Source organism: Sturnira hondurensis, unplaced genomic scaffold (assembly GCF_014824575.4).
Source record: "Sturnira hondurensis isolate 20B ecotype Veracruz unplaced genomic scaffold, ASM1482457v3 Scaffold0005279, whole genome shotgun sequence".
In the NCBI taxonomy this organism is placed as follows: Eukaryota; Metazoa; Chordata; class Mammalia; order Chiroptera; family Phyllostomidae; genus Sturnira; species Sturnira hondurensis.
Window position 1 is genome coordinate 14152927 of NW_028077910.1, and position 21856 is coordinate 14174782.

General features: G+C 42.2%; 2 protein-coding genes across 2 annotated transcripts in view; one reads left to right on the forward strand and one right to left on the reverse strand.

Annotated features, from left to right (window-relative positions):
• The window catches only part of IFT80 (intraflagellar transport 80), a 111952-nt gene extending 108102 nt beyond the window's left edge, over window positions 1-3850 (forward strand). The window contains exon 20 of the mRNA XM_037046640.1: window positions 2340-3850. Coding sequence (XP_036902535.1) covers window positions 2340-2450 — 111 coding nt within the window. The 3' untranslated portion in view covers window positions 2451-3850. The remainder of the gene's footprint in view (window positions 1-2339) is intronic.
• An 11265-nt stretch (window positions 3851-15115) lies between these two features.
• Window positions 15116-17139, reverse strand: CUNH3orf80 (chromosome unknown C3orf80 homolog). The gene has a single exon (XM_037046641.1). It carries the CDS (start codon window positions 16724-16726, stop codon window positions 15980-15982), a length of 747 nt encoding a protein of 248 aa, XP_036902536.1. The 5' UTR covers window positions 16727-17139; the 3' UTR covers window positions 15116-15979.
• Between the last annotated feature and the right edge of the window lie 4717 nt (window positions 17140-21856).

The window sequence follows — 21856 nt, forward strand, 5'->3', positions numbered from 1 at the left end:
ATTCATATTTATGAGCCCTGAGTGTTATTTGGGCATTCCTAGTTTAAAATGTTGGAATTTGGGATTCACGTAAGTTATACTGTCTTCAAAGAACCCCATTAGAGTCATTGTACCTGGTTTACAATGGTGTTCAGTGGTTTCTGTAAAATAATACAAGTCTGGCAAATAAATCCACTTGAGGAATATATTCAATTCCCTGAACACATACTCTGTGGAAGAGGAAACATAGAGGAACCTGGAAATGTTTAAAACATTATGGCAGGAGAAAGGAAAGAAAGAGCAAAAAAACCAACAAACAAAGACTTCATGAGCTTCTGATATTTAGCCAAGTCTGAGAGAGATGGGGTACAGGGAGGAGAGCCATCTGGTATGATTTTGAAATTTCTTCTATGTGAATAAGAATCGACTAGGAACCAGAATCAGAAGTGTCAAATAGTACTGATACTCCCTGTAAGAGGAAAGGATGTGTTTTAGTATAGAAGTCACTTGACAGCTGTCATGAGTATGTGCTCATATAAAGCTCACTGAAAAATACTGTATTCCAAGGACTGAATTATCAGAACACTGTTCTAAAACTGGATAAATGCCAAAGTGAAAGTGAAACATTTATTTTCGGTAGGGCACTGTCAGCTGGCACCATCATTTGTACTGTAACGAGTTTCTGATGTAGATGTCATTAATTTGCTTGATGGACCTCTGTTGTAACAGAGCAACAGTTGTTCAGAGGACCATCAATGTATGGTTTTATTGTGATTGATGTGAGAAACATATGTAAGTCAATTTAAGGCTGGAAGAAGGCCAAAGCATTCATCAAGTTTGCCCTTCTCTTTGCAAATGTTTCATGAGACATACAAACAAGTGTTTGCCATTAAAAAAATACTGAGTTCCAGCCTGATTGAAAACTGAGTCTCTCAGATCATCTAATGTTGCTCTGCCTTTCACCGAGCTGTGCCTTGTATCTCAGCACAGACATTCCCCTTCTGTTAGTAGGAAGGATTCTTTTCATTCATCTTCTTGATATATTGTAGAAAAAAGTATATGGAATTATTATCTTTAAGAAAAGATGGCCAAAATTACCCACAAATTAATTCACAGAAATTTGGATAAAGGATATTGGAATAAAAAAAGAACCAAGCGCCCTGGCTGGTGTAGCTCAGTGGATTGAGTTCGGACCTGCAGATCAAACAACCACGGTTTGATTCCCGGTCAGGGCACATGCCTGGGTTGCAGGCCAGTTCCCAGCAGGGAACGCACAAGAGGCAACCATGCATTGATATTTCTCTCCTTCTCTCCTTCCCTTCCCCTCTAAAAATAAATAAATAAAATCTTTAAAAAAAAGAACCAAGCATTTAATTTCATCAACTTCTGGCACAAAATAAAGGAGGCCTGAATTCCTTAAGTTAATCTCTCGGTTACTTAAGATAAATCTGTTGAAGCAGCAAACAGTGCTTCAGTGTGATGTATGTAGTATTACTTACTCCACCCAGCTCCCTACGTGCAGGTGAGAACCAGTTCACTTTTGGCCCAGTGTCAGGAGTTGCGGTTCATTTCATCATAGATCAGAGTCACTTAACCCAGGACACAATTTTTCCAGTATCTGGCCTGAGGACACACATTTCTTAATTAGTGATCTCCAAACTTTGTAAAACAGAACAAAGTTTTTTTCTGAAAGATTGTTCCTAAAACTCAGGACAGTCTATTCCTGACACCAACGGTGGTGAGGGCAGAGCGGAGGTGCTGCATCGTGGGTCAGAGGGGAAGAAACAGATTACAGACGATCACTTTTCAATGACTCTGATGCGTCCCTTGCTTTCCCGCTGCTTCATCCGGTATCTTTACATCACTGTCTCACCCACCACTACGACTGGACTTTCAAAGTTGTTGTGGAGGAGCCGTTTTTGCAGTGTACTCAGGGCAAGCAGATGGCTGCCCTGTCTTCCCTCAGAGCTAGGCCTCTAGCGGAAACCTCAGTTTATACACAGTGAAGAGCTGGCCCATTTGCCGCAGGCTGGGGGGACGGCAGTACACATTCACCCCTGCGTCCCTGGGGCACCTGTGCAGGACCTGCGGCCCCTTGGCACTGTCTACATGTGCCTTTTATAAACAGCTACAGCAAGAGTTGGATCTTTCAAATCACAATGAGAGTTTTTGCTTTTTATTGTGGTCATTATTTGGTCTTAAAGCTATTTTTCTTAGCATTCTTTTTTCTTAACTTTTCTTTCATGCCCTTTTATTCTAATGCTTTGGGAGTCATACATTCTTTTTTGTTTATTCTTTGTTTGGATTAAACAAAAATGTCATTAGTATATAAGCATTTTTCTTCTTTTCTTCTACTGCAGCTCCAAATAGATTGGGAGAAAATCAAAGCCAAAATTGAGATGGAAATTACTAAAGAACGAGAGCGATCATCAAGCAGTCAGTCCAGCAAGAATATAGGTCTAAAGTACTAAATGCCATGCTTATCTTTAAGAAGTTTTACCTTTTGAAATTAATTCTGATTAGCCAAGGGTAAGCATGTGTTCTTAGCTAAAGAAAGGCAGAATCTTTAAGTATGAGCACTTTCTGTGTATTTAATACTAAAAGTATATTCAAAAAGACTAAGCACAAAATAATTGCTGTAATTTTATCTTTTTTATTTTTTAGTCCAATAATTCACAGAACATTCCTATATATTTATGATATACCTATGTAGTGTTGCTTGCATTCCTGGAATGGAATAATGGAATAATAATTCTATTACTTTATCCCTGAATCTTCAGCATAGACAGATATTAATGCTGATAATAAAATATTGGACTCCTTAAAATGCATGTTACATTAATTTCTATTTGACCCCTGAATCATAAAGTACCCTAAAAGCTTATTTATACAACAAAAATACATAAGGATGGATTTATGAAAATCTACAATATGTATAGGTGTGTACCAGTGTTCACAGCAGTGTAACTCACAGTAGCAAAAGGGTGACAAAAAGATGAGTGTGTAAACAAAATGTGTATACATATAGTGGAATATTCATCAGCCTTCACAAGGAATGAAATTCTTGCACTGCTACGACATGGATGAACCTTAAAAATACCACGCTAAGTGAAATAAACTGACATGGAACGTCAAAGTGTATGATCCCACTTACTGGGGACACCTAAAACAGACGAGTTCATTGAGACAGAGATGGAAATAGTGGCTGCCAGGGGCTGGGAGACGGGGAAGGGGGGGCATTGCTGTTTGTTTGATGAATGCAGAATTCCCATTCGGGACGAACAAGTTCTGAATGGATAATGGTGATACCACATTGTGAACGTTCTTAGTGCCACTGAATTGTACACTTGAAAATAGCTAAAATGGCAGATTCTATTATATATTTTACCATCATTTTAGAAATATACCTAGAATGGGCAAGAAATATTTTCCTCATTCTTCTCCTGATTTGAGAATGTTCAGGTACTAGGCCCTGGAGTCTGAGTTTGTGAAAATCTTCTTAAATGACAAACCCATCTGACTAGCCTTTATTCAATATGTCCCGAAGTTATTACTGCAAAAGCTTTTTAACATTAACAGAAAGTCTTCCATGGGGTCATTTTTAGGAATGGTGTATTACAGAGTGGGAATATGCAAATGTATGGAAAAGTGATTACTTCTCTCACCTCCATTTTAATTAATATGTATGGCTTTCTTTTATGAAAATGTTTCTGTCTTTTCAACATATTCCTTTTCTTTTCTGGAATGTTGGAGTATCCTGTTCCTCATCCAGGTGCTGAGTACAGGGGAATATTCAGTTTGTGAAATATGATTGAACAGTTTACTTACAAGTTGTACTTACAAGTTTATATATGTTTTCTATATTATGTTATATTTCAATTAAAAATTTAAAAATAAAAATGGGTAAAAGGGTAAATGTTTTAAATTTCCTTTTAATTATACTTGACATACAATATTATATCAATGCCAGGTATACAGCATAAGGATTCAGCATTTATATGCCTTACAAAGCGATCACCATGTAAGTCTATAAATGTGTCACCACACAGTCACCACGACCCTATTGACTCTTTTCTCAAAATGTACATTATATCCTGAAGGGTGAATTTCATATTTATATCATTACAATTTAAAGGACAAAAACATATTATGAAATATGTCTATTCTAACAACAGTTCTCTAATACCAACTAGTGTTCTACAATTCAATCCACTTCTGACATTGACGACCTGGATGCCGAGTCAGGCCCCACAAGGTCAAGGGGCCAACTAGACTAGATATCCCCAACTAGACTTCCTTTATTTAGTCCCCAGCTGCAAGTGGAGACCCCAGGGTACCCATACTTTTGTCCAACTTGGCTATAAATTTGGGAGTTCCTGGGACCCCTCTCCCTTCAGTTTTGATGATTTGGTGGAACAACTTTTGATCTCATTGAAATGCTACCCTTAAAACTACAGTTTTATTATAAAGGACACAACTCAAGAAGAGTAAAATGGAAGAAATGCATCAGGCAAGGTCTTGGGGTGGGGCATTCAGAGCTTCTGTGGCCTCCCCTTGTGGAATCTGGGGATGTCATTCTCCCAAGCCACAATGTCCGAGTATTTTATTTTTAAAAAAATATCAGGGTTTCATTACATAGGCATGCTTGATGAAGTCATTAGCCATGTGATTAAATTCAGTCTTCAGCCCCAGGTCTTCTCCGAGGTCAGGCAGCTGGTGAACTAGAGTTGATCGGCCCCCACCCTGAAGCTACTTAGGGCTCCTGGGGTCACTTCATCAGCACAACAAAGACACTCCCTTTGCTCTGAAAATTCCCGTGATTTTGGAAGCTCTGTGTCAGAAACGAGGCACAAGACCAGACGTATTCTTCATTGAACCACAATATCACTTCCCCAATCATACCCAATGTGGTTTTTTTCTGTCTTACACTTTAAAAAATATCCATTGATCTGACTGGTGTGGCTCAGTGGGTTGAGCATGGTCCCGCAAACCTAAGGGGTCACCTCTTTGATTCCCTGTCAGGGCACATACCTGGGTTGCTGGGCCAGGTTCCCAGTTGGGGGCCTGTGAGAGGCAAGAGAGATTGATGTTTCTTTTGCACATCAATGTTTCTCTCTCCCTCCCCACCCCCTAAAAATAAATAAATAAATAAAATTTTAAAGACCCAAAAATCTATTATAGAAGATTCTTGGTTAACGATAATTTTTTATATTTGGGGGGAACTTGCTGTAATTTAGTACATTTGCATGTATATGTAAATCCTGCGTATCTCATAAATGTATCAAATAGGGGAGATAGTTTATGCCTGGGACCTGGTCCTGTTATAGATGAACATTTCTAGGACATGATGATTCCCCCAGTGTTTCAGCACAGAGGGCATGGGATGCAGGAGGAAACAAGTTACAATAAAAATAAACAACTTTTAAAGCAGACACTTTAAAAAATGGTTTACTACAGTAAACAGATACCAAGAATATCAACTGAAAAACACCTTTAAATATCTGTTATTTTGTATGTATAGAAAATATATAACTCTGAAAATGACATATGCTACATAAATACTGTTTAGAAATACCTCAAACTCATTTTCCTTGCAAATTCTTGTTCTGAAGTCAGAATTTACAGTGTACACAGCATAAAAAGGTAATAGGCCGTAATAAAATACAGATTTTTATTTGTTTTGAAGACTTTATCTGTAGATTTTGTGATCTGCAGACAGGACTGTGTCACCTGTCAGGATTCCTTTAGACACCATCTATAGAAACCAAAGCAAACCAGGGGTGATGAGCAGTCCTTCGGGATGACCCGTCTTTATCTTCCCTGCCCACAGCCCACATAGCTTCAGTTCCTCCTACCCGGTGGTGCATGGCTTCTGGACCAGGAAATGTGTGAGTTTTTCACATCCGTATGAGGCCTGTGACAAAGTCGTTCACTCTGCCAGCCTTCCTCTAAAGCTGCTCTTTGCCTACAACTGGACCTCACTGCCCAGCCACTTGCAACCCAAGCTCATATGCTCACCATGCACTGTGCTCGGCTTCAGTTGGAGTGATTTCTAAAGGAGACTATTTCAAACCAACTTAGAGCAACTTTTCAGATGTTTCCAGATGTTCCAGATCAGGGGTCCTCCAACCCCAAGGGGTCCTGGCCTGTTCAGAACCAGGCCACACCACAGCAGGAGGTGAGCAGCGGGCAAGAGAGCAAACCAGTCCCTGGTGCCAAAAAGGATGGGAACTGGTGCTCTAGATGATGGAAAACTGTGTCCCAATACTCTTCTACTGTAAAGCAATGCTCCTACTTCATTGGAGGTAGGTACTCTCCCCATTTTAGAGATGAGAAAAGTAGGCTTCGAGAAGTTAAGCAACGTGCTTATGGTCACATAAGCAGTAAATCTAGAGTCCAGGGATTTGCCCAGGCTGCTCAGCTCTAAGCCAGGATCTCGTACTGTGTGAAGTCGTACCAAACAGTCACGCTCCACCATAAGAACACAAACAGAATGTTAAGGTAGGAAGCTGTCTTTCTCCTTGCTTCAGTATTGGCTGGCACCGGGTGTTTAGTATAGTTAGACTGTATGGTTCTCATTTTTATGCTGAGCTTACAAAAACCATTGTTTTTTTTTTTAAAAAAATGGACAAGATTTGCCAACTATTTTGAAGGACTGTGTTTTTTAAATTTTTTTTTAATTAATAAAGTCAGACCAGGAAGGAAGCACATTTGTTGCTTAAGGAATTGGCTGAATAGAAACAAAACAAAACAAACAAGTATCTGTGTTGTCTTTGTTGACCATTTCAGATTTTATCAGTGAAACATTTCTGCATTCCCACAAATAATTTTTTTGAATTATTAAAGATTCCCGGCCCAGATTCTATAGTATTTTAATGATATTTCCTTAGAACAGCAAATAAAAATAGCTACCTTATTGCACCTGTGAAAACGCTGGAAGTGATGGCAAAGTGATGCTATGCAGCTACAGCCGCAGCCCGGATGGTACGCTGCCCTGCAAGGCCAACTGGCAGGCCGAGAGGCCCAGCGGGTACCGGCACCTGCCCTGCAGTCGGGCAGGCTGGATCTGCCCCCCGGGGCCTGCCGCTTACCGGCCACGGAGCTGGGCCCACCCCTCAGCCTTTCCGGGCCCCATTTCTCTCATCTGTACAATGAGATTGATAATCCTTAGCTCTTCCTGTTGTGAATGTTATTTATTTACTTATTTTTAAAATATATTTTATTGATTATGCTATTACAGTTGTTCCACTCCACCCTTCATTCCCCCCACCCTGCAACCCTCTGCAGCCCACATTCCCACCTTTAGTTCATGTCCATGTGTCATAAGTTCTTAAGATTTTGTATTTCCCATACTGTTCTTACCCTCCCCCTGTCTATATTCTCCCCACCATCTATGCTACTTATTCTCTGTACCTTTTCCCCCTCTCTCCTCCTCCCACTCCCCTGTTGGTAACCCTCCATGTGATCTCCATTTCTGTGGTTCTCTTCCTGTTCTAGTGGTTTTCTTTGTTTTTGTTTTGTTTTTGTTTTAGGTGTGGTTGTTAGTAACTGTGAGTTTGCTGTGATTTTACTATACATGTTTTCTATCTTCTTTTTCTTAGATAAATCCCTTTAACATTTCATAGAATAAGGGCTTGGTGATGATGTACTCCTTGAATTTGACTTTATCTGAGAAGGACTTTATCTGCCCTTCCATTCCAAATGATAGCTTTGCTGGATACACCAATCTTGGATATAGTTCCTTGCCTTTCATGACTTGGAATATTTTCCAGCCCCTTCTTGCCTGTAAGGTCTCTTTTGAGAAATCAGCTGACAGTCTGATGGGAACTCCTTTGTAGGTGACTGTCTGGTTTCCTCTTGCTGCTTCTAGGATTCTCTCCTTCATTTTAATCTTGGGTAATGTAATTATGATGTGCCTTGGTGTGTTCCTCCTTGGGTCTAACTTCTTTGGGACTCTCTGAGCTTTCTGGATTTCCTGGAAGTCTATTTCCTTTGCCAGACTGGGGAAGTTCTCCTTTATTATTTGTTTGAATAAGTTTTCCACTTGTTGCTCTTCCTCTTCCCCTTCCGGTACCCCTATAATTCGGATGTTGGAACATTTAAAGATGTGCTGGAGGTTCCTAAGCCTCTCATTTTTTTTTGAATTCTTGTATCTTTATTCTTTTCTGTTTGGTTGTTTCTTCCTTCTGGTCCACTCCATTGATTTGAGTCCCAGTTTTCTTCTCGTCACTATTAGTTCCCTGTGCATTTTCCTTCTTTTCACTTAGCACAGCCTTCATTTTTTTCATCTAATTTCTGACCAAATTCAACCAATTCTGTGAGCATCCTGATCACCAGTGCTTTGAACTGTGCATCGGATAGGTTGGCTATCTCTTGGTGGCTTAGTTGTATTTGCTCTAGAGCTTTGATCTGTTCTTTCATTTGGGCCATTTTTTTTGTCTTGTTGCACCTGTTATGTATGAGGGGCAGAGCCTTAGGTGTTCACCAGGGCAGGGCAACCCAGTCACTGGGTTGTGACACTGTATGTGGGGGCAGGGTCAGAGAGAGAACGATGGCACTTGCTCTGCTCTCTGTGGACCTCAGTCCCTTCCCTCGCTTCCCCCAAGGAAACTGGGCCTTTCTGGTGCTGATTCCCAGGTGGGTGGGCTTGTGTATGTTCTAGGATCCTGTGGGTCTCTCCAATGAACTCTCCTGTGAGACTGGGAGTCTCTCCCTGCATGTCAACCCCCAAAGGTATTTTCAGTTGTGTTTTGAGGCTTTATTTCCCAGCACAGGGACCATGGGTTTCACAGTCTGTCTCATTCCCGTTTCGCCTGGTTTATTGGTCTGAATGAATGTGTCTATTTTATCTTCTTGGTTGTCTGACTTCCATACAGTTCAATTTTCTGTCAGTTCTGGTTGTTACTTTGTTTCTAAATTGTTGTTGTCCCTATTTTGGCTGTGCAAGGAGACACAGTGTGTCTACCTACGCCTTCATTTGGCCAGAAGTCCTCCTGTTGTGAACTTTAAATGAGATAATGTATGTACAGTGCCTAGCACAATACCTGATCTATGTAAGCATTCAATGACATGCAGTCATTATTTATAATCAACCTGATAACAAATGAAAAGTGTCACCCCCATAGCTTCTACCAGGAATGTACCTAAGGCTCTGCACATTGTTAGATTTTTTTTTATTTGGAAGAAAGGCTAAAATGTAAATTGCTACCAAATTTTAATTCAGAGCATGCCAGATACAGTGATATTTAACATAACATACTAGAAATGATGAAATAGTAATAAGGAACTGCGAGAACTCAAATGCAGTATTAAAACTTAGGAAATTTTGAGTACCAAATAAGATCGCAGATGTTTATTGAAATAAGATTAGGTGTCCCCCAAAAGCTTAGGGGCACTCCACGGCAGAAACTCTTACACTCCTTGAGAGACTTCTGAGAACACCTGAAGGAAAGGCAGAGGCTGTGGAAGACTTGGCAGGTATCAGAGAGTTCCCACAAATACTGAAAGAAACAGAAACAAATAAATGGTGATTATTTCCACAGGAAGCTCAGAAGCATGCAAAGCACAACGCAGAGCCAACAAAAGTGCTTAGGAACCTTCACAGGCCTGCTGAGGATTCCTGAAACAGACCCAGAAGCCATGGAAGGCCTGGCAGCCATCAGAGCTCCTGCAAACACCGAAAGAACCGGAGGAACGAGTATATGATGGCGGTGTCCACGGAAAGCTTAGGAACACTTGAAAGTGGAATCCAGAACAAGTAGAAAATCTAAGAATACTTGGGGGACTGCTGGGGATAACTGAAGAAAATGCAGGCTCTGTGGAGGGAGATCAGACAAGCTTCAGGGGGTTTACAGAAACACCAACGCAAGCAGGACAAGCAGAGAGCAAAAGCAACCAGGACTCCTTATCTCCCGAGTGGAAATGTAGAAAAGATGCAACCCTCACAGGTATCAAGAGATTGTGTAGGACACCGGAAAAGGCAGGGCCCGCGTCAGACCCAGCAGCAAACTGTGGACCCAGAAGATACACACTCAACAAGAAACCTGGGACAGCTCCGGGGAGAAATGTGAGTCAGCCAAACTGACTGTTGGTCGCGAAACTTCTGAGAGCTTGTGTGGAAAAGACTGAACACACAGAAGGCCCAACAGGCACCCACAGACAAAACAGTTAAAATGGAAGTCAAATAGAAGACTCTACAGTATCAGGAACCTCATGACAGTCCCAAAGCAGAGATGCGACTCAACAGAAAGCCTTACAGGTAGGATGAAACTTAAGAAAATTCCTAAGGTAAATGCAGGAGAAGATCTGAAAGACATTACAATTATGGCAATTCCAAATTCTTATTTATAGGAAACCCTTAGTAAGGATTCAGATGTATCAGGGAAATTACAAGAAAAATCTAAAATATCTGTTTAAAAAGATATGAAAAATACTATTTGAGAAAAAGTTGTAGAAAAATACTAGAATATGGTATACCCATTTTTCAATTAAAAAAATGTAGAAGGCCATACAAAAACAAAGAATACCAAAAGAAAACCTGAAGCCAACAGTTGTCAATACTTCACTGAAACCATCAAGAAAAAAAATGCAATCGAAGACTTCTTGGAACCCCTTATGGCAGAATACCAAAAAAGAGAGAGAGAGACCCACAATGTTTGGAAGTTGACTAGTGGACTTGAAGAAATGTTTGATTCAATGAGCAAAATTAAGGATGGGCCAGGAAATCCAGTCAAGGACATTTCTCTTACAATCCTTGTGAATATGAATTCAAAGCAAATGCCTCTGAAACTGAAGATATGTGGCCAAAGAACACTTAAGAATTTAAACATCTGCCTTGTCAAACAGATAATGTGCAAACAAAGATGAAGGTAAAGAAATACAAGCTTACTTTTGGAGAAAAGCTGACTCGGGGAATGCCCTACATCCCAGACACAGATACAGGACTGAGAAAGAACTGGAGTCTCTCAGTTGCTTACATCAACAGAAAAGATTCATGTAAAGAAATATGAAAAGAATACAGGAATACAGTGAAGAACTTTAAAAAAACCCTCAGAAGCTAGAATGATGAAACAAAAGACAAAAACTCTTACATCAGGGAAAGAAGCAAAACTGGTATAAATCTACAGGAGTCTTACAGCTTGGCTGGTTCAACAGGTGTTCCGCACATGGAGAAAGGTAACATACTAATGAAGAGTTTGCAACAAAAAAGTTAAATCTACAATCGAAGAGAACATACTTTTAAGACCCAGGAAAACAAAATTAATTTTGGTCTGCTAACACCTTTGGTCAATACAGAAGAGGAACGTCACACATACCAATATAAATAGTAGTAAACCCAGAAGTTTCTAATTCTTTGTCTGATAGGACAAATAGAACCAACAAAGCAGCAGAAGATAAAACTGTTTTCAGTTCCTCAGATAAAATCTTAACACAGTGGGGAGTCTTCACGATCATCTAGAAGCAGGAATTACAGAAATGTAAAGTTGGAAGTATCTTCTAGTCTACCCAGTACACGGAGATACCACGCACAGAGGAAGTGGGAGCAGAGCCCAGGCAGAAAAGCTGTAAGAATGTAAAATTGGAAGCCTACAGAAGTCAGATGCAAGCAGAAGACGAAGGAAACACCTTGGAAAACACTTTTACTAAAAGAAGAAATTTTGTGTACAAGGCCAAGCCAAAACCACAGTGATATTAAATCATAGCAAAAAGTAACTTGGAGTTCTAAGAGAGGTGTTTTGGAGGAATTGAAGAGGAAAAAAGTGATGGTATTTAGTTTGATGGCAAGCATAAATATCCTCACAGGGGTGTCCAACCTTTGGTGCCTCTGGGCCACACTGGAAGAAGAAGGGCCCCACATTATACACACAAACACCAATGAAAACTGATGAGCAAACAAAGGTTTTAGGTAAATTTATGATTTTGTGTTGGGCTGTATTCATAGTCATCCTGGGCCACATGCAGCCTACAGGCCAGGAGTTGGACCCCTCTGCTTGCAGTATAATTTTTGCCATAAAATTAAAAGTGAATTCTGTAAGTAAAATAAATTTAAAAATTGGTTCTATGGCTAAAGTATACTCAAAGTATTGGTTTTATTTGACATTTGATTATTTTATGGGCAAAATAAAAAATAAGAATTAAGACATCCTTTCCAGCCCTATGGAAGAAAGAATGTTTAAAATTTTTTTGGAATTAGCCGATTGCCAATTCATTTTTTGGTTGACAAAATATCTCCCCTTAGCCTATCAGTTACTAGCCTTTTGCCAATGGATGAAAGGAGAATGAAAAAGTAAGTTGTAAACCAGTGAGGTCAGACGTAAACTTGCCAAATACACTATTACTGATTGGTTGTCTACAACTTACACTTTTGGAGAGGTGGTTAGTGCTGGGTTGTACAGAATAAAAGTACTCATTCCTGTTTCTCTCAATCTGGAAATCCAAATTAATTATGATTCATGAGATTTTTACAGAAGTCAATGAAGATTATTGTGTAAATCTGAACACCATACTCACATTTATATCAGTTTCAGCTCTGAATTGTTTCTTTTATTAATTCCACTTGAGAGAAACTATGTACATTTAGGACATTAAAGTACTTAGCATATTGCCTTTTAAACTGTTGAGGCCATTTCCTTAATATTCCCCTTGGCCTTTACAATTGAATCTTGTTTTCCTTACATAGTATAGTATACCTCATACCCTTTGGCATAATTGCCAATGAATGCCATTTTCCATGGTCGAAGCAGAGGCAATTAATGGCTTCTTAAAACTATCCTATCTCAGGAAGACATTTTCCCCTTGGTTATGATATTGAATGCCAATAACAAATTGCTTTTAAGCAACTAATATACACACACACATATCTATTAGAGATACATATATTTGTGTGTGTGTGTGTGTGTGTGTGTGTGTATATATATATATATATATATATATATATAATGATTTAGAATATCAATCATGTTTTCCCACATTCCAGATGGATTCTTACCATATCCAGGACCACTATTTCCTTTCTCACAAGAAGTCAATGAAATAAAATGTGCTTGAAATGTTTTAGTCTGTGAATGACTTTGATAACTGAAAACCAGGAGCAAAGTCTTGGTTAGTATGAAGAACCTGTTATTCTCAGGTGGGTTTGTTAAGATATGTACATATGTAGCAAGCAGCTTTGCAAAAATGACCAGACACAGACCATCTACCTATCTACCCTCCCCAGCATAATGTTTGTGTATGTAGAGAATAACTATTTCGTACATTCATATTTTCTCCATTTCTATTTTCTACTAGTTCTATGTAATAAATAACTTCCAGGTGAAATATGTAAAAATGAACACCAAGATATGGGCCTTAGGGCTTTAAAAATGTTTCTATCCAGGTATTTGAGCACCATGAACAGATATATTCTGGGCACATTACCATGTTATATGTGCTATATATATATATAGCACATATAGTATATATCACATGTATATATACATGTGATATATACATGTAGATATTACGTGTGTATATATTACATATGTATGTATACATTATATAATATATACAATGTATATATTACATGACACATGTTGGTAACATACCAATAAAACTAGTTCTTGAGATTTTCTTCCCACAAAATTATGCCTCAACAGGTTGTGTCTGGTAAATCAATGAACTGTGTGGAAAAACCAAAGCAGAGTCATATTCATTTCTATTCAACTGAGAAATCTGAATAAAAGCTTGTGTGAGGTATGGGGGGATGTAAAACTCGTAATCTTAAAACTCAGGTGTTACATTATAGATATTCTGAATTTTTTAGGGAAATAAACATTCCATAGTTCATATAGGAAAACATACTTGGTCCATATTATAAGTGAATTTTTACAAGATCTTGTTGTAAAGTTCAGATGTTAGCAACAACACATAGGATATACTTTATATACTGGTACTCTGAATATTTATGTTGACATCTCAGATATGGGTGGATTTTAAAGTGTCTAAAATAATGTTCTCTAATAGGATAAATCATTTAAAAGAATATGACAACTTTCCAGTTTGAATGGTGGGTAGTATTGAGTCACATGCAACTAAAATGATCAGTGTTTGAGAAATATAAATATATGCGATTATTCAATATATTTTCTTAAATCATGTCTCATTCTCAACTGATATAGTCTCAACTCCCGATGCTTTTGCCAATTCACAGCTAAATTGCTTTTACATGACAGAGATACACATTTCATATTTTAATTCTCTACCATATAGTCACACAGCTGATAAAATTTGCACAGAGAAAGATTTTGTTTTTCTGTTTTAATACACTTCAAATGGTATTAAGGACGGGATCATTAGCTTTCAGAAGTTTAGAGTAAACATATTTTTCTATTACAATTGAGGCATTTTAGGATGTGTTAGAACTATCAGACTTTTTCAACCAGCTGTTTAAAATGTAAAGCAATCAAATCATTTCTTCTAAAGCAAGTCAGGTATTTTAAGATTCTCAGGATTGTCAGGCTTTTTCAATCCTTAGAACATTTTGGATACACAGCAAAGTCTGTGAACAATATGTAATCTTTCTTAATGTTCATACTTACTCTTCTTCAAGCAGAGAAACCTCTTTTGTTTTCCTTCTTTTCCTTTCATGATAATCACAAACTGTAATAATTATATAGTATACCAACTGTATACTGTATAGAGACAATATGCATATGTACATCAACATAATGCACTTTAATATCTTACCATTTGCTCAAAGGACATTTCATAGAATGGCAGAACTGATACAATGACACTTATTTCTTAGGACAGGTTGACGGACTCCTTTTGTAGTACATTACTGCACAATTATGGCTTTAAACAAAAGATACAAGTCTCAGGTTCTTAGGTTTTGTATCATTGAATGTATTCCAAATGAAAAATGGAGGCAGAGTGCATGGCATCATGCTTCATGTTATGGCATATATGCACTGATCATGGTTACGTATAACCGTGGTAAATGATACAATTAAGACTTAGACGACATAATGTATAGTTATAAAAAGTTATATATTATGTCACAGTACTAAAAATAAAATTTATTCTTCTCAAATAGTGAAAATAAGATATCCTTCATGGTTCAGTCACATGTTTTCTCGTTCAGTCACGCCTCTTTCCCCCCGCATTGTAAGTGAAATAAGGTCCAATATTTTATTAAACAAACATGACAGTGTGGGCGATTTCCGGGCCGTTAAGGCATAGAAAGGGTGGTGAGACAACAATCTTGTCATTCATCGCAGAAATACCCTTCTGATACGTTCAATACATGGTCAAAATACAAAAATAAAAGACAAATATAAATATCTCCTCGGTTATTGAAAAATCAAAAGTCCAGCTGTACCTTATTACGAATATGTCGTGGATAAACGTAATTCCTGCATCTTAAATAGGTACAGCAGCTAACAGAACATGACGAGCATCCCCACCAGATCAGCTGTAGTAAATATGCTTGGCCAGGAAGACATGGAAGGATTTGTTTCTTCGGGACTTGTTCTCAAGGGAGGCCTCAGGCCAAACGCGCGTGCTGCTTTCCCAGCCCCGAGCGCAGCAGTCTGCCGTCGCCGCTCCTGCCCAGTGCGCCCCTTCCCCCTCGTCCCCAAAGGACACTGCCCTTCTCCCGGCGCTCTGACGGGCTCCGCGTTCTCTCGGCTTCGGGAAGCCGGCACTTATGAGTGAACACGGTCTGAGGGCGGGGACCGTCCTTCGAAGGTGCGCTCTGGGCTCCTCCGCTGCTGTGGCCCGGCCGCGCGTGCCTAACGTTTCCTGGAACCCAGTGAAACGTAGGGAATCTTAGGGTCGCGGGGGAGGGGGGGGGCGGGGGGAGCGTGACCTCAACCCAGTCACCGGCAATTGGGCGATTAGGTTGAGGTGGCAGGCGAGGTCTCAGGAGTCTGTTGGCGGCCACGGCCATCCCAGACGTGGTGGCCCACCCGCAGTCCCCAGCCCAGGTATGTCCGAGTGGTCCTGGAGCTGTCCCGGGCGCTCAGATGAGCGGGAAGCGGCCCTCGCCGCCGTCGGGCGGCCCGGAGCCGACCCCTCGAGGGCGGCCCAGCACTGACACCGGTAGCACGACCTCCCCGGGGCTGAGCTGCTGCAACCGCATGGACTCCTCGTACGTTGGCAGGTACTTGACCTCCTCGTAGCTGGGCAGTTGCAAGAAGGCCGGCGAGACTAACCGCAGCTCGTGCTCGGAGGCGCAGGAGGCGACCGAGAACCCGCCGCCTCCCCGGCCCCGACCGCCACTGCCACTGTCCAGGAGCGAGTCCTGAGAGCCGGCGGCCGCTTCATCCCGCAGTAGCGCCGGCGAATCGTAGTCGTCGTCGGGCGGCCCCGCGGCTCCCGGCGTCCCGGCGTCCCCAGGCGTCCCCGGCCGCGCCTGCCCAGGCCGCGCTTGCCCGCGCGGGTACCTGCGGGGGCTGGGGCAGATGATGCGCTGCAGGAAGTAGCCGATGGCGAAGAGTACGAGCAGGATGAGCAGCCCCGAGAGCTTGCGCACGAACCAGCCCACGTTGTCCAGAAAGGCATGCAGCGGCAGCTTGCAGCAGCGCACCGCCGTGGCGTTGGCCGCGTCGCAGCAGCGCTCTCGCTCGCCGCACGCCAGCTCCGCGCAGCCCCCGCCGCCCCGCGAGGGCGCCACCAACGCCAGCGCCAGCAGCAGTAACAGCGGCAGCAGAGGTGGTGGTGCCGGCGCCACCGACAAGCCCTCGGCCGTGACCCCAGTTCCCCACATGGCCGGCGCGGATGGTCGCTAAGGTCCGGGGATAGGGATTGGGGAATCCGTCTGTCCGCGTACCCGTCGGCCCCTCCCCGGGCGCTCCGCTCGGGTCCCGCGCGCCGCCTCCCGCGCCTCCGCTACTTGCGGCGAGAGCTGTCCTCACTTGGCCACGCTTGGGCGGAAGGAGGAGCCGGAGGCGCGCGGAGGCTGCGGGAGGCGGCAGCTCCTTGCAGCCGGCGAAGCTTCCTGAGCTTCTGATCTTAACCCCGCTCTCCCGGCCGCCAGGGCCAGGCGCGGGCCGTCCGGAGCCGCCCAAGATGGCAGGGGCAGCTTGCCCCTGGCGGGGGGGCTGCCGCGGGCATCGTGGCCCGGGCCGGCTGCGCTCTTCCAAGCCTTCCTTGTCACCTCCGGGCCTGGAACGGTTAATGCTCTGCGCTCAGCTCCGAAGCACCCAGATCTTGATTAATTCAGCGGTCGCTCTCTTTCCCTCCAGACGGGCGGGGCTCTTGCTCGCGTAGGTGTCTCAGTTTTAAGTGATTGGATTTCCCTAGGAATGTTACTTAAATTGACCTGCGACTGGGATTCGCTTACCCATCCTTTTTGTTATCTTTCTTATTAAAAATGGATGGTGGCCATTAATGACTAGCGCAGCCCCGCAGCCTTCCCAGAGATTGAGGGGAGTGCGGTGCGGGGTATCTCTGGATGGTTCGGCTTTCAGGTGGATCCAGGGGCTGGGGAGCCAGCACCTCCAGGAGACCCCGGGGACTGATAGGAGAATTCCCCGGAGAAGCTCAGGTCACAGGTACCACAGAAGTATTCCCAGAGGTGTAGGGGAGCCCTCTGTCAAGGTGACCCGAGTTGACCAAGGAGAGGAGAGTGGGCGCATATTTCCCCAGCAGCTCAACAGACAACCCCGCCCCACCTCACCCCAATCCCCCCACCCCCACCCCGGAGGCACCCAGCAGGGAACTGGCTGGGAGTCGAAGGCGGTCTCTTTTCCCGCGTAAATTACACATTTGTGAAATGTCAAAGGGGAGTTCAGTAGTTGGCAACGCTCCTGACCTTTGATCTGCGTCCGAGGGGTCTTTTTCAAGGTTATTCTCATTTGCAAAATTTGCCTTTAAAGGGAGTTTGTCCTGCCACTGAGTACGTGGGGCATAGTACCTTTCCTTGAAGTCTCCACTCCCTGGGGAAGCCCCTTAGTGCCCAAGGAAGGAATGACAGTTACCCGGTCCCTGACCCACAGGCACATCTGCTGGGTGGTGGTGGCCTTACGCAACCCCTTAGAGCCACGGCACAGAGAAGCCAGAAGCTTACACTTATTCAGGCAGTCTGAGACGATCTTTTCAGTGTTAGAATTTATTCATTCCCCCATTCCCGTTAAGCACTAGGTCCCCAATAAAGAAACCAAAAGGGAAATTCCAGTCACAGAGAGAAAAAAGTGAAAAAGCAAAGGAAAAATATAGGCATGAGAATCAATCAATTGTAGGTCGGTAAAAGCAAAGGTTTCTCTTAGAGTAAGTCACACTGTATCTTTCTACTTGTCTTAAGGATCAAGGTTAGGGGTGGTGATTGATTTAGACAGGTCGTTGCCTGTAAATGAAAACATTTACAACATTTCTGCTGCTGGGAACCTTACTTTGCCTCACACCCCAAACAATCCGTTCTCTTCATGGAGAAGCTCCTATGTGTCTCAGACAAGATACTGTACCAACTCGCCCAACCAATGAGCACAGGTCCGTCTGAGCTCTGGAAGCCACATTTCCGTGCCGTGGCCCCTTTCTCTGTAGGGAGGCCTGAGACTTTCTCTGTGCTGCCTGATTAACACGAGGTTACAAGTTGTAGAAAGTGAACAGGATGGAAGTGATTCACTTCATTGAAAATTGTGTTATTTTTTCGTTCACTCATTCTTTTGCTAAATTTACACTGAACATTTTCTATTGAAGGAGCTCTGCTAGATGCTCTTCCAGCTGCTACTAAATGGTGTCAAGGAGAGAGTCCACAGGGAGAAACAGAGGGTGCTTTGCTCTCTGATCCTGACTTGTTCTTACTTTCCCGAAGGAAAAATAAAATTAATGAGTTTCAAGCAATCCCAAGGATGAATGCAATTCACAGCCCGAGACTGGCTTTAAGTGTAAAGTTGAAAGCATATAAAGACCTCTTTGGACCTTTATTATCTGACCCATTCGGATTTCTGCTAATAGTAGTAGGAGCAATGGTGAAATAAAGGGGGGGGGGGTTGTTGGGTGGATGATAGGTAGGAGAAAGTGTCCTACCTATTGTTACTTTGAAATTACTAAACAGCATTTTTATTTTTTAAAAATTTATTTATCTTTAGAGGGGAAGGGAAGGAGAGAAGGAGAGAAATATCCATGTATGGTTGCCTCTCGTGAGTCCCCTGCCGGGAACTGGCCTGCAACCCAGGCATGTGCCCTGACTGGGAATAGAACCGCGATCCTGTGGTTCGCAGGCCCGCGCTCAATCCACTGAGCTACACCAGCCAGGGTTAAACAGCATTTAAATTGTTTAATTTCTGCCTTTAAGGATTAGAATTTGTAAAATGTTAGGACATAGGATGTCATAGATTTTATATAAAATAAAACCTTGGCAGAGTTATAGATGAAAACAGAGAAAAGGATGCGGTCTTCAAAATAAGTGTGGAATCGATTTTTATTTGATTTTTTTCTTTCCAAATTGATAGCCCCAAAGCATCATCCATTAAAGGCCCCCTACAGAAAGTGGCACCTCTTTATTTCTTCTCTGATCTCCCAGTCTCACTTAATTCATTTTTATTTGCAGTGTAACTTATTGTGTACAATCTTTTGAAGGAAGGAAAAGAAACCTTATAGGTTTAAAAGCCCCAGAAAAGACATGATCTTCATTACTCAGCATTCTTATTCTTTATATTTGCTTAACACACAAATGGGGTGCACTTAGCTCCCAGAAAGTCACAAAGTCAAGCTATTTAGTGAGGAAGATGGAACTTAATTATGTGTTGCATAGAATAATTGAAAGGTAAGGAAGATCACAAGGTAACCTTATTTTTTAAAATTGGCAACAAATAGTGCTTAAATACATGTGTGCGAGAGAAAAAACAAATGGAAAGGAGATGGGGGCTGACTTTTATCCAGAACACTTGGTGTCTTGGAGTATAGCTCAATATAAACTAGAAACATTAACTGCTTTATCTGGCTGCAGAGCTTGAATAATATTTTTTGGAAATTTTATCTTCCTCACATATTCCTCACATATTGAGTCACACTTCTCAACTTTCCTGAACAGAAGAAAGTAAACTGAATGTAACAAAACTGTGCTTCTGGGAGCTGTCTAATGCTTGGGAAAGACCCCGTGGCTCCTTCCTGCAGCTTCCTGTTCTTCCACATGGTACCTGGGCCGGAGAGAATTTCTCTCTGAAGTCCCCCGACCGTGAGCTCGTGTCTTCAAGACTGGGGAGCACAGCTCTGCCCTTCTCATGTCCCTTCTTCAAAATGTCCCAACGTGGGCAGTCCCTAAAAGCACCCAGTCCCTAAAACTCCTCATATGGGGTGTGCAGCATATTCCTTACTGCTAACTTGGTGTTAAAATCGATTTGTTAACCTGCTTATTTTACGGTTTCCTTTCATTTGCAATATGTCCTCCCTGAGCAAAGGTAAATTAAAGGTTTTATTGCAAATAGCATATATTTCCATAAATGTGCTCTCCTAGAAATGATTTGTGATCTGAAATCATCTGTTTTACAAGTTCTTTTCAGATTGTGTTTCTTTCCTCACTCATTTAATAAATATTTAATATGGGCCCGTGATGCACATTCTGCTGTCTTCTGGGGATGCTATGAAATCAAACCGTTCCCTGTCCTCAGAGGTCTTTTTGGGGGTGGGGAGAGAGAAAAATGGACAGTAATCAGTCATATTAATGAATTGCTAATTCCAAACAATGATTATAAAGCAGAAGCAAGGGGTCCTCTGAGTTTTAACACTGGGTATAATTTGGACAGGGGTGAGATGGGGGTGTCAGCTGGAAAGACACCCCCTAAGAAAGTGCTGTGTAAAAAGGACAAGGTGAAGAAGGATGTTCCAGTCAGAGGAAACTTCATGCAGGTAAGTCCCTGAGGTAGGAAGACCCTTTGCACGTCATCTCTTATGTTTGGGGCAAAACCTGTGTAATTTCTACCTCAGCAGTGGAGACTCTGTCCTAGGTCAGCTTTAGGTCAAGTCAAGCTATGTCTGCTGTTGCTCAGTTTTAAACCAAACCTGGTTCACTACCATCTGTCACAGATGGTGCATTGTAGTTACCTCTGCATTCCCGCTGGATTTCCCCTTGGAGACTAGGGGTGTTTCAGGAGGTTTCCTGTTGTTCCCCTCCACACCCCTGCCTGGGACTGGAGTTCGGATTTCCTTTCAGCACTGTGATCTGGCAGCTTGCTGACCAAAGGCTTCTCTAAGCTAAACACATGAACTAGAGAAAAGTCAAAGTGAGCCGATGGTTTGTGTCTTTTGTTCAAATCAGCCACAAAAGGAAATCAAACTCCTTCTCCCATGGCTGGAGTTAGAAACAAAAGGTTGAGTACTTTCAGCCGCTCACGAAAATAATATTTACATTTGCATTTGGACTTGTAGCTTTTCACAACGCTTACTTACGCATGCCTTGTTTTGTTTTCTCCTTACTACATTCCTGTGAGATGAACTGAAGTTATTATTCTTCCTTTCTCCAGTGGAAAAGTGGTTAAAACACCCAAATCATGGAGCAACTTGGTGGCATTGCTGAAACTGGAATCCCACCAAGGATTGTGCACCCGAGTCTAGTTAGGAAGGGCAAGCGAGCACCTCGCTGGCTCGCCGCCGACGGGCGGGGCCCGAGGGACCCTGTGGAGGGCAGCGCTTGTCTCCCCTCTGACAGCTTCTGATGCATTAAGAGGCCAATTACAAGTCAAATGTCTGAGAGTCAGGCTGGACTCTGTTCTAGACCATGAATATGAGATTTTTCTGAGGAAATAAAGCTTATATTACTGTCACTTTGTGGCCACTTTCAGTAACCCATTAGTAATGGTTTATGTAATAATGTGACAGACCAACAATTTTTATATGCATTTCTGCAAACAAAAAATAAATTTTCCTCCTTTGTTACATTACATTCTTTATACATGAA